We start from the raw sequence: 13,081 nt of genomic DNA on the forward strand, positions 1-13,081 counted from the left end.
GTAGACTTCCTGAGTGCACACACACGATATTTAATTCGATATACACATTTGCGATACAGACCCAGGATGCCGTACCGGCATGGTTTTCCACGATGGTGGCATACCTTGAGCTTGAGGGAACGAGATGACACACGAAGAAGTAGACAGGACGAGGCTCAAAAGCCTCAAGCTCAAAAGCTCAAAAGCCTTTGAGCCTAGTCCTGTCTACTTCTTCGTGTGTCTTCTCGTTCCCTCAAGCTGAAGGTATGTCACCATCGTCGAACCTTCACCAGCTCGCTTGCCTGCTAACCCTTATTTCATCTATGGTTTTCCAACATGTATTGGTTCAGTTTTAACCTAAGCTTCGCTCAGGTTTGTAGGGAAAAAGAGAGAGAGAGAGAGAAAAGGACAAACAAAGAACCTCGCATCAATGTCACATCACGGCAAAATCACCCCGTTTGGAGGTTGACTTCGATCGTACGAACGGATCACATGACATCAGTTATTCTCAAATAGCTGGCAATATGAGAGAGACATTTTGCGTTGAGGTTGTGTAACTGTGTAGCTCCTGTTGGCGATGCGTTGCAGACAATTCTACCCTTGCTGATTCCGGTGATTGTGAAGTAATGGTAGCGGATATATCGCAGTCTGCCGTTGATTAGACATTGTGCTTCTTCCTCTGATTTCTTCGGCTTGGACATGACCGCCCTCCTGAGAGTTCCCGTGTCACGTGTCAGTTCAAAGGCTTTAATCCAGCGCTTCTTCACAATCGTATCTTCTAACACGAAACACAGAGACCGACCTTGAAGAACTCGGTTCCGCGTAACGAGAGTCTCGATCTGCTGCTTCAGTGAACGTGAACTTCCGAAAGGAAGCCTAAACTCCGTAATGGCGTAGTTGCTCATCATGTGTTGCTCCAGCTCATGTGTCAAAGTCTCGCTTATTACGTGAACGATCCAAATAGTGCTCAAAACCTTGTTTTTACTGATCACTGGCGCAAAAGTGCGAACGACTTCGTCGGCGTTTGCTTCGAGGCATAGGCTACAGAGTGTCGTGTTCGCTTGCAAACCTCGGGCAAGTGCTTCCGATGTTGCATCATTGGTTCCTTCGCCAATGCGTAAGCTAAGGCACCGAAGACCATTTTTGCGTCGAAGGCACCCGGCGAGCCGTTGCCCCAAGGCGTAAGACGGATTGTTTAAAATGAGGCGCATTTTATCGACCACTGTCCCGTCCTGTTCAAGAAAAGCACACAATCGGTCTGGTGGAAAATCAATGCCTCTGCCGCCACACTCCACTATTATTTTCTTCACGTGCTGCGGATGCCCGAGCAGGATGTGGCCAGACAGCACTGAAGCAGTGTCCCACATGAATTGAATTCTCCCGGGGGTGTTGCGAAGGGCAAGTTGGACGCAATCCAATTGCGACATGTTGTCCTTGAGAAGAGAAACTTGTCCGAAGCTCACTCTTCTACACGATTTATTTGCTAGCAAGGCTTCGGAAATACGCATTGCTCCGGAGCGTGTGACGTCACATTTCTCTATGATCAGTTCCTTGAGAAACCTTGCAAATTGTAGGCCACTTGCCAATGCTATGCACTCGTCTGTCCCTAGCTCGTTCCGGCTTATGTCCAGCGTGTGTATCACCGTGTTGATAACTATCAGCCGGCCCAGTGCAGCGGCCCCTTCCTGGTGGAATCCCACGTCTTGTAAAACGAGAACAGAGATTGTGCTGTTGCGAGAGAGCGCGTCAGCAAGCATTACGACTCCTTCGTCTCCTAGAGCGCTTTCAACTCCAAAGTCATATTCATCTTCATAGGCGGATGTTCGGCTATAGGTTCCAGAGAGGTTCAAGTAGGTTATGATCGTGTTCGATACCAAGAGACCACAAAGTTGTCTGCACTGATCAGCGGTGCATCCGCGAAGTGTGAGAGAGCTCACGTTCCATATTTTGACTCTATCGGCTGGCTCCATAGCTCGAAGGGTAGCAATGTATGATGTCGAAACTTCTCGACAGAATTCTGTGAGAAGAAGTGTTTCAAGTGAGGGTTTCTTAGCCAATTCGCAGCCCAGCTGAACAGCAGCGTCATTCCTAACGGACCCTTCTTCGATGTGAAACACTTCGAGCGACGTTGCCTGACGCACCATCCTTAATATCATCGTAGCTGACGTCACAGCTTCCGTGATTTGCCTAAACCACAAGGTCGTAAGCGGGTTAATGGGAGATTCATACGAGCCCAAGAAAGAGGAAGGTCTTCGGTCGTCATATGTGGTTCCCAAGATGAACCCACGCACATCTGATCGTGATTCCAATGATGCTAAGATGCGCTCCAGAATGTCGACCTCTATCCTATGGAAGCAAAAATATTTGATGCTCTTGTGTTCACTTATGAGGTGTGTACTCATCTCCAGAAATGCTGCCCCTCGCATTGTGACAGGACAGATATCGCTTGACGACATAGTGAGCACACCAGGATCAGTCTCTGTGAGAGAAAAGCCGCTGCACCAAAGCACCTTGTTCCAAGTAAGGAGGCTGTTGAGCAGTACGCATTCTTTAGTCCTGCGACCTTTGCAACACTTCGATGAACGCAATTTGTTGAAAAGCGTGACCAATTCTCCCACTGGCAGTCCAGAAGCTGTGGGTATCATCTCTGGCTGCTGCATCTCGTTCACCGTGCCGACGTTTTAATGGAACGTGACCTATGACGTTCAATGCGAAAGAAATAAAAAAAAACAATTAGGATTTGACAAAGGAGTTGCAACGGGGGGTGACTTTTAGAACACGTTGAAAATATATTGTTCGAAATTATACGTTTTAAAATAAATTTTCACAAATAACTAAAAAAAACGACACCCAAAAACCGCGTAAAAATAACCGACACCCAATAACACAGTTTAAATATATATCGCTCATAAATCTGCCATTAAAAATAAATCGCTGAAAACATATCACTAAAAATAATGGTTTCAAAATATATCCAAAAATGGGGCCCGGCGGATAGACACGTGTCAGTGTATGCCTAAGCGACGGATAACGTGTACAAACAACGTATAGCTCGTGCATGCTATGCGTGCAGCCATCCATGTTGTTTGATGCATCCGAGCCGCATCCGTGCAGCACAAAAATGTGTCGACATCATGATCGATATATCTGCGGCTCGACAAATACTGCTTGGAGCTATACTTTTCCTCCTTTTATTTTTTCTTTGAACAGCGGAGCATAAGGCAAGCGAGCTTGTGGATTTGACTAGTTGGAAACATCTGCTTCAGTATCAGGGAGCTGAGATGAGAGAAGTCCATGTGTGTTGTTTGTGTGTCTCTGGCGAACGTAACGTAATTCATACAGCGGCCGTCCGTTGTTTTGATTATTCAACGTTGCTTCATCACCTTCCTTCGTACTTCGTATAAGAGAGGCGTCATTTTCGCACTCATCACGCACAATTTTGTAGTGATCGGCACACTGCTAATAACTCATCTGCCAGCGCCTGTGGTTAAGTGGCAGCCTTAACCTGTTACGGTGGTGTAGTTACTGCTTGCCGTGCCCAGTTACAATTACAATACGCGCACACATTCACTCAATGTGTCACAGCCAACGCGTAAATTGTAAGCACAGAAAGCACACAGCAGTGGGACTATTTTCTGCCTCTTTTCCCATCTCGCACTCACCTGACCAATGAGATTCCAGGTCTTGGGCACTACTTGCGGTAGCGGATTTCGACTTTGGCTGACATTTACTCCACGTGACCGAGGCGCCGATCCCCGATGAGAGATTCTGAAACATATTTTTAAAGGTATATTTTCGACATTATATTTCTGGACATTCATTTTGCAATTGATATTTTTGAGCGACAATTTTTTTAACGGAGATGTGTAATCGCATATTTTAGGCGATATATTTTTGACAGTATATTTTTCACGATTTATTTTTAAGCGGTTATTTTGGAGCAGTTCAAAGAGTATACACCTGTTGTAACAAGGACTACTAAGTGTAACTCAAATAGATACAGTTTGTGTGTCGATACAGATTACACGACACTGTTTATCTGTCCTGCGCCTTATGCGAGCACGGGATTTCCTACTGAGATCAGAACGATACATCTAATCTGAATATGTCCTCATATCATTTGGAGAGCGGGATAGGAATAGCTTCGAGCGGTATTTCTTGCCGTGATTATTTCGCGTGAGGTGCTGGCAGCAGAAAGTGATGCATGGTGATCGTTTAAGTGCTGCAAGAATGTTAAAAAAAATTTAAGGACGATTAATGTAATTTATGCGACGGAAATGCGTTATGATTCAGCCGACCAACCCACTACCACTATCCACCCCTACCAATCAGTAAAGCACGGACCCCATAACAAGCGACACGCGACGCGCTGCAGAATTTGTCGCTGTCGCGTCTGGTCATGGCGCGACTTCCCGGTCCATTTGAGCAGCGACATTTCGTCGCCGAGAAATGATGTTTTTGGATAAGCAATGCTTATTTTATTCGAGCTAAGTTGTAAATTGCCATAAATATACCAAAAATAGTATTTCATTCGTCAAAACGAGGAGAACTTGTAATGAAGGTGCTATGTAATATTCGCCGTAACGCAGTGGCGCTGCGGTTGAAGTTCCCAACGCCCCGCCCACTTCTTCGTCCGCTACTTTTGTTGGTTGCCCTCTCCACCCTTTCCCTTGCCCACGCGTTCAGTTCTTGTTTCACGCCGCCAAATCTAGCTGGTTTTGTCAAACAACAGGCAACGAACTCAGCGACATGCTACAAATATCTACTGGGAGTAGATGCAGAAATATTCAGCCGCGACGAAGCTTTTTTGACGCTCGTGTGGCGGCAGTGACGTCGATTTTGTCGCTTCTCGCGTGTATCTGCCGCGTGTCGCTTGTTATGGGATTCGGGCTTAACTATTACTAACACCACAGCCACAACAGCGGCGCAAGCCTTCTTCCACGCCGGCGGCGTACTTTGAAACGCTGCATGCTTTCGCACTTCCTCCGTCTTGTTCGCCCCCTTTCGGCGCCGAGCAGCAGAATTCGGTGCCTCACGTTGCTTGCATTGTTCCTCGCTTTCGGCAGCTCGTCGCCTTCGCTCAGAATCCACTTCTTTTGGCGCCTACTTGGCCCGGCACTAGTAACTCGGTTCGCACTCCATTGTGTACTTGAATTCATCCCATACGCGCCTTGCACATCCACAATGGACCTTTTCCGACAACGCGTATGCGCATGCCCAGCCCCTGTGTCCGCCATCTTTGAGCGGAAGACATAGCCATGGACCCACCTGCGGGCGACTGTCATGTTCATTGTGAGGAGATAATCGGTTTCAAGGTTACGCGGGCGTTTGAGGTCTGGTAATGAGTACAATGCGCTTTCACTCTTTCCGCATTCTTCTTCCGATCCTCTCTTGCTTATACTTTCCCACGCAACGTGCCAGTCTGAAAAGTGTCACCATTATTGGGGGGAAAGACACGACGTTCGACATTCCGTCGCCAGGGGCGACGCGAATATGGAAATGGTCCATTCAGACTCGCCTGCGTATCTGGCGCGCCTCAAGACCGCTGCCGCTCCCTAACCTACTTTCCCTTACCCTCAACTCTCCACTGCCCTCCTCCTCTCTCACGCGGCGTACTTCCCTCTCCACGTGTTGACCCACGGTCGACACCGACACTATTCCTCGAAACGCCGCTTCTAATGCTAAAGCATGAACAAAAGCAAGAAAAAGAAGAAGGAAGAAATTTAGATGGGTCATACCATGCCAGATGATCCAATGTCTGTGCTCTTCACCCGCCGGTTTGGTATAAAAAAATTATCATGGATACCTTACGCTGAAGGAAGTCACTTCCCGGAGCTTTTCAGAAAAATATTCAACTGCTTGTCATTTACGCGGGCGCGAGTTTTGACACGAGCGCGAAAACCTTACATAGAAGGAAAGTGTCCGGGATGCGAACGTTTCCGCTTGGGCAGAACATTATGGTATCGAATAAGAGTATGAGGTCCAGACAATCAGCCAAAGTCAATTTTTGTCAAATGTTTTTATCTTTTGTCTTTCAAAGCTGTCCATGTTTCGGGGTTACTTCAAGCACGTTTGCGATTTTTTTTTAGAATACGTTGCAGGCCCGCTGGAAACCCACGACAATTTTAACAAGATTACCACATTCTATACTACAAAAAACGGCTATTACGAAAGGTGCCTTCGCATTACCTTTTAGGTTATTGAGCTCTAAATATGTTACTTTCCTCAAAATAGGACATCTTCGTGACCACTTTTTTAAATGAAGCGGTCGACGGAGAACAACCAGAATGAATGCCGGTGATGAGCCGAAACTCCATCTAAAACATCCCAAAAAATCACGACTGAACCTTCGTTGTAGCGTGAGAAGATAATTTTTATGTTGGACATGGGGGTGCGCCGGCGTCGCGCGGTCACTCACTATCGACGCACGCCGCGGGGCCTGACAGCCACCGCGCCGCATTAACGATATAAAACGTCGTTTTTTTTGTTTGTTTTGCTATAAAAAACTAGCACTAGCAGCTTTCTGGTGATAGCGTTGTCGGATTTGCGAAAACAGCTTCTACCGGCAGCACGGAGGGCATAGCAACGACAACAACTTTTATACGAGAGACTGAATAGGGAGTTTCATCGCCAGGGGCGATAATCTACCCCATAGTACCATATCACAGTATACCATAGTATAACATATAGAAAGCCAAGCACAAAGAACGCACAACAGGGCACATAAATTTGATTATGATCGTCAGCATTGTACATCACAGAATTTAGAAACGAACAAAGCGCATTTCGGAGTCCCTAAGGTAGCATACGTCATCGCTTAAACAGGAAGTTTTCCTTGCGTTTTTCTTTTCCTTTTTTGTATTTGATCTTTCTTCAGGTTCAGTCACATTATGATAAAAGAGGAAATCAATGCGATTTACAGGCCATAATTAATTTCAACGCTTCTCCTTGAGATCTGTATTCATTCATTTCGCGCGAGGTCGATAGCTTATAGCACGGGACACAGGCAGACTTTCGTCACCTTCCAAGTTGAGACTGATTTTATACGATCATTTTTTTTTATCAGAAGGCTAGGATGAGTTCGCTGCATTGACAACCAGTGACCTAGGTACACATATTCCTACGTTACTATTACAGCAGTCACAAAGTTCATGCACCGAAATGCAAAAGGACAGTCGTGGTATTTACTTCCTAGAATGACATTGAGCCGCATGACTTCCCCATGGTTCCCCTTCGACCATGCTACGTGATCTCGACGACGTACACACACAACTTTACCCTTTCAGTGTTTTCTTGTGAATGCTGTACAGCTGCGTAGCGTGGGTTCTCAGCGCCCGGGGCGAAATGGGTATCGCACCCCCAAACAAGACATATAACGGGAATCCATCAGAACCCCCCCCCCCCCCTCCCTCATGCAGTAGGCGCTTTACAGACATTGCGCTTTGGTTGCTTCAGTTCGAGAATATGAGCTGCTGTCTCAACGCACACAGTCTACTGGCGATGTACACAGGATGCAATTTTACACCGGCGTGGTATACCGAACCCCTTCAATCGCTTCCGGCTTTGAGGCGCCCTGAAGATCGTTACAACAGAGCCCAATGTTCAAAAAATAAAGATTTTTTCAAGTGATCAAAATTTTTACTGTTGTTATTTCGAAAATTTGTTCCTGCACCGAAAACGAAAAAAAAAAAAAAAAAGAAAGCATGCGAGCGGGACGGCTGTCATGCTCAGCGCCGTGCGGCGACGGTGAGAGACAGCGCGACACCGGCGCACCATGTCCAACATAGAAATTGTTTTCTCGCGCTGCAAGAAAGGTTCAGTCGTCATTTTTTTTTTTATGTTTTAGATGGAGGTTCGGCTCATCACCGACATTCATTGTTGTTGATCTCCGTCTGATGCTTCATTTAAAAAGTGGTCTAGAAGATGTTCTAGTTTGATGAAAGTAACATATTTAAAGCTCAATAACCTAAAAGACACCGCGAAGTCACCTTCCGTAATAGGTGTTTTTTGTAGTATGGAATTGGTCACCTTGTTAAAATTCTCGCGGGTTTCCAGCGTGCCCGCATGGTATTCTAAAAATCCCAAACGTGCTCGAAATATGAACAGCTGAACAGCTTTGAAAGGCAAAAGATAAAAAAAAAAACGTTTGACAAAAATTGACTTTGGCTGATTGTCTGAACGTCATACTCTTATTCGATGCCATAATCTTCGGCCCAAGTGGAAAAGGTCGTCTCTCAGACACTTTCCTTCAAGGTAAGGTTCTCGCGCTCGTGTCAAAATTCCCGTCCGCGTAAATCGGAAGCAGTTGAATATTTTTTTTTCTGAAAAACTCCGTGAAGTGACTTCCTTCAGCGTAAGGTAATCAGTATAATTTTTTAACACCAAACCGGCGGGCGTAGAGCACAGGCATTGGATCATCTCGTATAGAATCACGCACATCATTTCAGCATTCACGAGAAGCCGGCCTAGCCACGAAGGTGCCGTAAAATGTTAATGCAGACTCGATTATCGTATGCCTCTATTATTAAAGAAAGACACAAAAAAGCGGTCACAAGTAACAACTGTTTCATAATTTTAGGTGTTACCGTAAAAAATCGTGCTACATAGACATTGTGCACCAGGCATCGTATGCATAGGGAAGACACACAATGCAGACTAGCTGTTCAACCGTCATACCTGTGTCTCGGGGTTTTCGTTTCTATCGAGGCATTGGAAGTTGTAGGAGGCGGGTTAGATGACTGCAGTAACATGATCCGCTTAATTAATTAACGGGCTCATTAAAAATCGATTTTGAATTACAGAAAAAAATCCCACTTCGGAAAATTTCTTTTTCGATTTTTTCATCCTCTCGGGCACGTTAACACGTCTCCGAACGAAGAATTATGAAAGTGCTAATTAATTAATTAGTGGGGAACACCATTAATCGGATTATGTCACTTCCATCATCTAACCCGCAGTAAAATAGCGTTGAGTAACAGCATACGCATTCGAAATGAAATTCAAATACACAGGAATGCACTTTGTAGACTAATTTAATAGATCAAGTTATTACTATACACATTTAATTCACTAATGCCTGAGTAGCAGCATCAGGCAGAGCGTGCCGGCGTCACAGGTTGTAAAGTGTCATACCAGGTTGGTTGCAAAGCATCACGTCAGATGGCAGCACCGTTGTCATCATGGCGGCTTCCGCGGAATACAGAAGGAAAAAAAAGTGCTAGTAGCGAAGGAAAAATACGCGGAAACGGAAAAACATGCACATACAAGAATTTCAGCATGACCAGACATTGTGAATCGCGTACGTACACTTTAGATATCTGCTGCTAGTCGCGGACATGAGCACTCCTTATCGAAAAAGGCCTAAGCACTGCTAATCACTGGCATTAACACTGCTCATGGCAAGAAGGTAAACGCGAATATGTGCGGGCATGCACGGACAAGAATGACAAGATAATCGAGACACGCTCTGCTAATCGTGACAAGAAAGGTAACCACAGCTAATCACAACAACGTACTTCGTGAACATGCACTGCTGCTTGCTAAATACGCTGCTCATAGTGGACAAGGGCCAGTAATTCATACAGCGGCCGTGTGTTGTTTTGATTAACCAAAGTTGTTTTATCACCCTCCTTAATACTTTGCATGAGATGGATATCATTTTCGGCACTCATCACGCACAATTTCGTAGTAATCGGCACGCTGTTAATAATACATCTGCCGGCGCCTGTGGTTATGTGGCAGCCTTCCTGTGACAGTGGTGTAGTTACTGCTTGTCGGTCGTGGTCAATTAAAATTACAGTACGCGCACACATTCACTCAAAGTGCCACAGTCAACGCGTAAATTGTAAGCACAGAAAGCACACATCAGGGGGACTATATTCTGCCTCTTTTCCCACCTCGCACTCACCTGGCCAATGAGATTCCAGGTCTTTGGCACTACTTGCGGCAGCGGATTTCGACTTTGGCTGACATTTACTCCACTTGACCGAGGCGCCAATCCTGATTAGAATCGATGAGAGATACCGAAACATATTTTTAAAGGTATACATTTGACATTATATTTCTGAACGTTCATTTTTCAATAGAGATTTTTGAGCAACAATTTTTTTTAACGGAGATGTGTAATCGTGTCTTTTAGACGACATATTTTTGACAGTAAATCTTTCACGATTTATTTTTAAACGGTTATTTTTGACCAATTTAAAGAGTATATACACCTGTTGTAACAAGGACTACTAAGCGTAACTCAGTTAAACAGATACAGTTTGTCTGTCGATACAGATTACACGACAGTGTTCATCTGTCCAGTACCTTATGCGAGCACGGGATTCCGTACTGAGACCAGGGCAACACACATAATCTGAATATGTCATCATATCGTTTGGAGAGTGGGATAGGAATAGCTTTGATGCGGTATTTACTTTGAGCGGTATAATAGCTATAGCGGTATGCGCGGATAAGAATGACAATATAATCGCGGACACGCTCTGCTAATCGCGTCAAGCAAGAGAACAACAGCCAATCACAACAACGTACTTCGTGAACATGCAATACTCCTTGCTAAATACACTGCTGATAGTGGACAAAGGCTATTGACGTGTCAATAAGAGAAACCATACACAGAGAAGACTCAACAAATTGCTTAGGCTAGGCCTAAGGTACACTATCGCGACATCAAGTCTGGACAGGTCAGGACAAGAAGTACACTTCTGAAATGAGTACTGGAGCATGAGCAAAGCATCCATTGGTATTCGCAAGGCTGCTAGGCATTCCCATTCCAGCAAACGAAAGCATGCACAGATAAGAGAGAACTAGGCCTAAAGGAAATGCACTCGAACAAAGTAGGAGATACACTTACCGGCATCAAAGTATTTCTGCACACACACACTCTACTCAGTCGAAATCGATCCTCGTTGTAAATCCGTCCAAGCCGAGCATCAGTACCACGCCCGTCACCAACGACTGCACCCGAAGCAATGAAACGTTCGTTGATTTCCCCGCCAGGGCATCAGGAGCTCTGCGTTGCCGTTGGTCGTGATGTCATCCGTTCCAAAGGTTGCCCAGGCAGGCGGCCATCAAAAAGACATTCTGAAAGGTTGTGATTAATTGCGATTGTAAAGAAATATGATTTATTTGAGACATGAACAAATTATGATGTCACTCTTTATATGTTCATAAAGAGTGACGTCATAATTTGCATTAAAGCGAAACCCGGAGGGGAGCGCACCTACACCGCAACCGTGGCCCTCAGCTTGGCCTGTAAGAATGAAGCACTAGTCCATCAAACACTGCATTACCTCTCGTTACCACTTCCTCCCATTGTTTGGGGCTGCGCCTGCGTTCCCAGCCACGTCGTTCCACGTCGACGTTTCAAAGTTCGCTGTTTGCTAGCACGATCGAGGAATGCGTGCCAGACAGGAGGTCTCCATAAAATGCGCCTTCATAACGTTCGCCAACACTAAGGCCCTTATGGCTGCTCTTGGCCAGAAATAAAATTATTATTATTAGAAGCTCCATATTATTTATTCAGTCAAAGTCACTATATCATTTTCTCTGTTCCTCTTGCATTAACATTCAGAAAAACTATTACAAAAAGCCACCGATGATTTCAGTCATTACTTATGTATTGATGACAGTGCCTCAAATGTCCATAAATGGTCGTTGCATGAAGGGGGATCAAATATATGCAAAACATAACGAGTATTATTATTAGAAGCTCCATATTATTTATTCAATCAAAGTCCCTATATCATTTTCTCTGTTCCTCTTGCATTAACATTCAGAAAAACTATTACAAAAAGCCACCGATGATTTCAGTCATTACTTATGTATTGATGACAGTGCCTCAAATGTCCATAAATGGTCGTTGCATGAAGGGGGATCAAATATATGCAAAACATAACGAGTATTATTATTAGAAGCTCCATATTATTTATTCAATCAAAGTCCCTATATCATTTTCTCTGTTCCTCTTGCATTAACATTCAGATAAACTATTACAAAAAGCCACCGATGATTTCAGGCATTATTTATGTATTGATAACAGTGCCTCAAATGTCCATAAATGGTCCTTGCATGAAAGGGGATCAAATGTATACAAAACATAACGAAAATGCAAAACATCATAGGCACTGATCAGCATAGCTCCAGGTAGTTAGACAACTGGTGACGAAAAATCAAAGAGTCTGAAGCGGCAAGAAGTAGCTGGGAAAGGCAATTCCAATCAATAATAATGAGTCGAAAAACCAATAGTAAACAAGGATTGTAATAAAACGCGTGAAAAAGGCATCAACAACAACAAAAAATATTCCACGAAGTGAAAGCAAGAGTAAGTCGAGCGAAGATTTAAGGAGAGTCACTCTCCTTAAGTCTTCGCTCGACTTACCCTTGCTTTCGTATCGGATACTTGAGGGATAAGAGTAATTCGATAAAATAAAGCGTGTAGCACGGTTTTGGACAGGCTTCAGTAGATTTATAAAATTATCCTTATAGGGGTCCCAGATACTGCACTTTCAGAAAAAAAAAAAAGGTAGAATTTCCTATCCGTCTCGGTAGAGCTGTATTGCAGCCACATTTCTACTCACACCAATTTTACCTTTTGGGTATAACTACAGAGTAGACACTGTCGTTCTACCAGCTTGGGTAGAAAACTACCCTTTTTTTCTCTGAGCAAACGCGAGAGGGAGGAGCAAGGGGAAAGGGACGCCGCCGCCTATACGTGCGGAGAAGGCGCGCGTGGATTGGTCCGAAATGGTCGAAGTACTGTCGTTCTACAAGCTTGGGTCGGAAATTCTACCCTTTGTTCCTTAGAGTACACGTGAGAGAGGAGCAAGGGAAAGGGACGCCGCCGCTTATACACGTGGAGGAGAAGGCGCGCGTGGATTGGCTCGAAATGGTAGAGGTACTGTCGTTCTACCAGCTTGGGTTGGAAATTCTACCTTTTTTTTCTTAGAGTGTGGAGGCGTACAGATTGGGACAAAGTTTCACTGAATATCGTAGTGTTATATTTCTCCATTGGTGCAACACTCTATACTCTCAAAAAAAAAAAAAAAAAAAGGAATCGTATCGACTCCTTTACGGGGGTAAAACGTCCTAACTCCGG

At 44.7% G+C, this 13,081-nt stretch overlaps 1 protein-coding gene across 5 annotated transcripts; it reads right to left on the reverse strand.

The window, feature by feature from the left end:
• Positions 1 to 210: 210 nt before the first annotated feature.
• Positions 211 to 11,271, reverse strand: LOC135379011 (uncharacterized). 5 transcript variants are annotated; one of them, XM_064612248.1, is made up of 6 exons: positions 10,838 to 11,248; positions 9,887 to 9,978; positions 9,112 to 9,165; positions 4,142 to 4,201; positions 3,642 to 3,747; positions 211 to 2,681 (listed from the first exon to the last, which is right to left on the reverse strand). In XM_064612248.1, the coding sequence occupies exon 6, from the start codon at positions 2,637 to 2,639 to the stop codon at positions 468 to 470; it is 2,172 nt and encodes a 723-aa protein (XP_064468318.1). In that variant the 5' UTR covers positions 2,640 to 2,681; positions 3,642 to 3,747; positions 4,142 to 4,201; positions 9,112 to 9,165; positions 9,887 to 9,978; positions 10,838 to 11,248; the 3' UTR covers positions 211 to 467. The 5 variants fall into 5 exon arrangements, with proteins under 5 accessions (XP_064468318.1, XP_064468316.1, XP_064468315.1 ...); XM_064612246.1 differs by lacking the exons at positions 4,142 to 4,201; positions 9,112 to 9,165 and having other exon boundaries at positions 10,838 to 11,067; positions 11,207 to 11,271; XM_064612245.1 differs by lacking the exon at positions 9,112 to 9,165.
• Between the last annotated feature and the right edge of the window lie 1,810 nt (positions 11,272 to 13,081).

Source organism: Ornithodoros turicata, chromosome 1 (genome assembly GCF_037126465.1).
Source record: "Ornithodoros turicata isolate Travis chromosome 1, ASM3712646v1, whole genome shotgun sequence".
Lineage (NCBI taxonomy): Eukaryota > Metazoa > Arthropoda > Arachnida > Ixodida > Argasidae > Ornithodoros > Ornithodoros turicata.